This window comes from Polistes canadensis, unplaced genomic scaffold (genome assembly GCF_001313835.1).
Source record: "Polistes canadensis isolate GaletaPanama2010 unplaced genomic scaffold, ASM131383v1 scaffold_24, whole genome shotgun sequence".
NCBI classification, from domain to species: domain Eukaryota; kingdom Metazoa; phylum Arthropoda; class Insecta; order Hymenoptera; family Vespidae; genus Polistes; species Polistes canadensis.
The window spans coordinates 988,862-990,525 of record NW_014569571.1 but is presented as its reverse complement, the minus strand read 5'-3'; the positions used below and the strand labels follow the sequence as shown (position 1 = coordinate 990,525).

The 1,664-nt window shown below is 32.9% G+C and overlaps 1 protein-coding gene across 1 annotated transcript in view; it reads right to left on the bottom strand.

Annotated features, from left to right (window-relative positions):
* Positions 1-365: 365 nt before the first annotated feature.
* Positions 366-1,664, bottom strand: part of LOC106783701 (interleukin-1 receptor accessory protein-like 1-B) — a 160,190-nt gene continuing 158,891 nt past the window's right edge. Inside the window, exon 7 of the mRNA XM_014742483.1 lies at positions 366-1,044. Within this exon, the coding sequence (XP_014597969.1) occupies positions 524-1,044 (521 nt within the window). The 3' untranslated portion in view covers positions 366-523. The remainder of the gene's footprint in view (positions 1,045-1,664) is intronic.

The window sequence follows — 1,664 nt, the reverse complement described above, 5'->3', positions numbered from 1 at the left end:
ATTGCGTTTTCGATTCGATAAAAGAATCATATAGGGATCCTGCCCTGCCAATATTTTTCTTTTTTTTTTGTTTTTTGTTTTTTCTTTTACCTTCTCAACACGACGATTAAAAATTTAACAAAATTTTCTAATTTTTCATTTTACAAATATTCATTTACCAATACAAAATTTCTCTAGTTAAGTAGCATTTAAAAAGACTCGACAAAACAACAGTCTCTTTGTTTATTCGTAATTCTAATGTTGAGACTTTATAAGAGAGAGAAAGAGAGAGAGAGAGAGAGATAATGATAATGATAAAGAGATAGAGAGAAAGAGAGAGAATAAAAATAAAAATAAAATAAAATAAAATAATATTAATAATAATAATAATAATAATATAATCATAATTAATAAAAGTAATATAGAGATGAAAGGTTTTGAAATCGTAGCGTGATAGTAAAAGGTGGGAGAGGAAAAAAGAAATAAAAATAGGCAGGTGGGGGGTTGTTGTTGTAAGCGGACTGAGGAGGGGGTTGTAATTGAATTAAACAAGAACCTCGAGACTCTCGCGCGAACGTGCCTTCTGTTGTCCGCACTTGCCGTTCGATTGTACGATCATTGCGACCGATTGGCAGGTACTCTCGTTTCCGATTGGTCTTATAGGAGGCATCGCGAGTCTTAGTTTGTACCAAAACTTACGACGATTGCCGGAAGTGAGGAAATTTGTCGAAGAGAATGAGAACGACGACGTTGAGGAAAGTGGATTAAGAGATTTATCAATTGGGGGATTGTTATTTGGTTCCTCCCATCGAAGGATCTTCAAACGATCGAATAATACAAAGTCACTGTCCGACCTATCACCTCGTCTCGATGATGGTTTTCCCATCGTCGTGGTATTCGGTAATTCCTTCAGGATCACTGCGATTGTTCTTGTCGATAAACCAGCAAGCTGTTTCAAAATTGGCAGGACGCTTGACTCAGTCCAAATGTCACCTAACGATCCTGGACTCAGCACCACGATTATACGCCTTGCTGTATTAACGTGAGGTCCAATTTCCAAAATCCCTGTGAACAATAGAATCGTTACGTGTCTCATTATACAAAATTATTCGATTTTCCTGAAAAAAAAAATACAAATAAATATTGTGCCGATTTTTTTAAAGTAAATATTCATTTTTATATAACAAGTATTATTTGGTAATATATCGAATAAATATTAGAAGTTAAGCTATTCAAATAAGATGCGATTAAATGAATATAGAATAACATGTTCAATATTATTATCCGATAACAATTAATCCAATTTTTATGACTGCCAATGGAAAAAACATTACAGTCAATAATATTTTTTCATAGAGAAACTTTATAATATATAAGAAATACAAATTTGTAAGAATATTGTGTACTATTTTTGCTTGTATTGTTTAAAAAAAGAAACCGAAGAAAAAGATTGAAATATTAGATTTATGATTAAAAGTGTAACAAAAATCGTGTCGATTACGGCTCGACGAAACAATGTCAAGTGATACTCGACGTAAAACGATTTAACAGAGAACTGCTTACAAATTTGATCCCTCAAAAGAACAAAAAGAAAAGAAAAAAGAAATAAACGTATTGAACTAAAATTCGAAATTACAAGGCACCGAGCGCTACTCTCACTCACTCACTCACTCACTCACTCACTC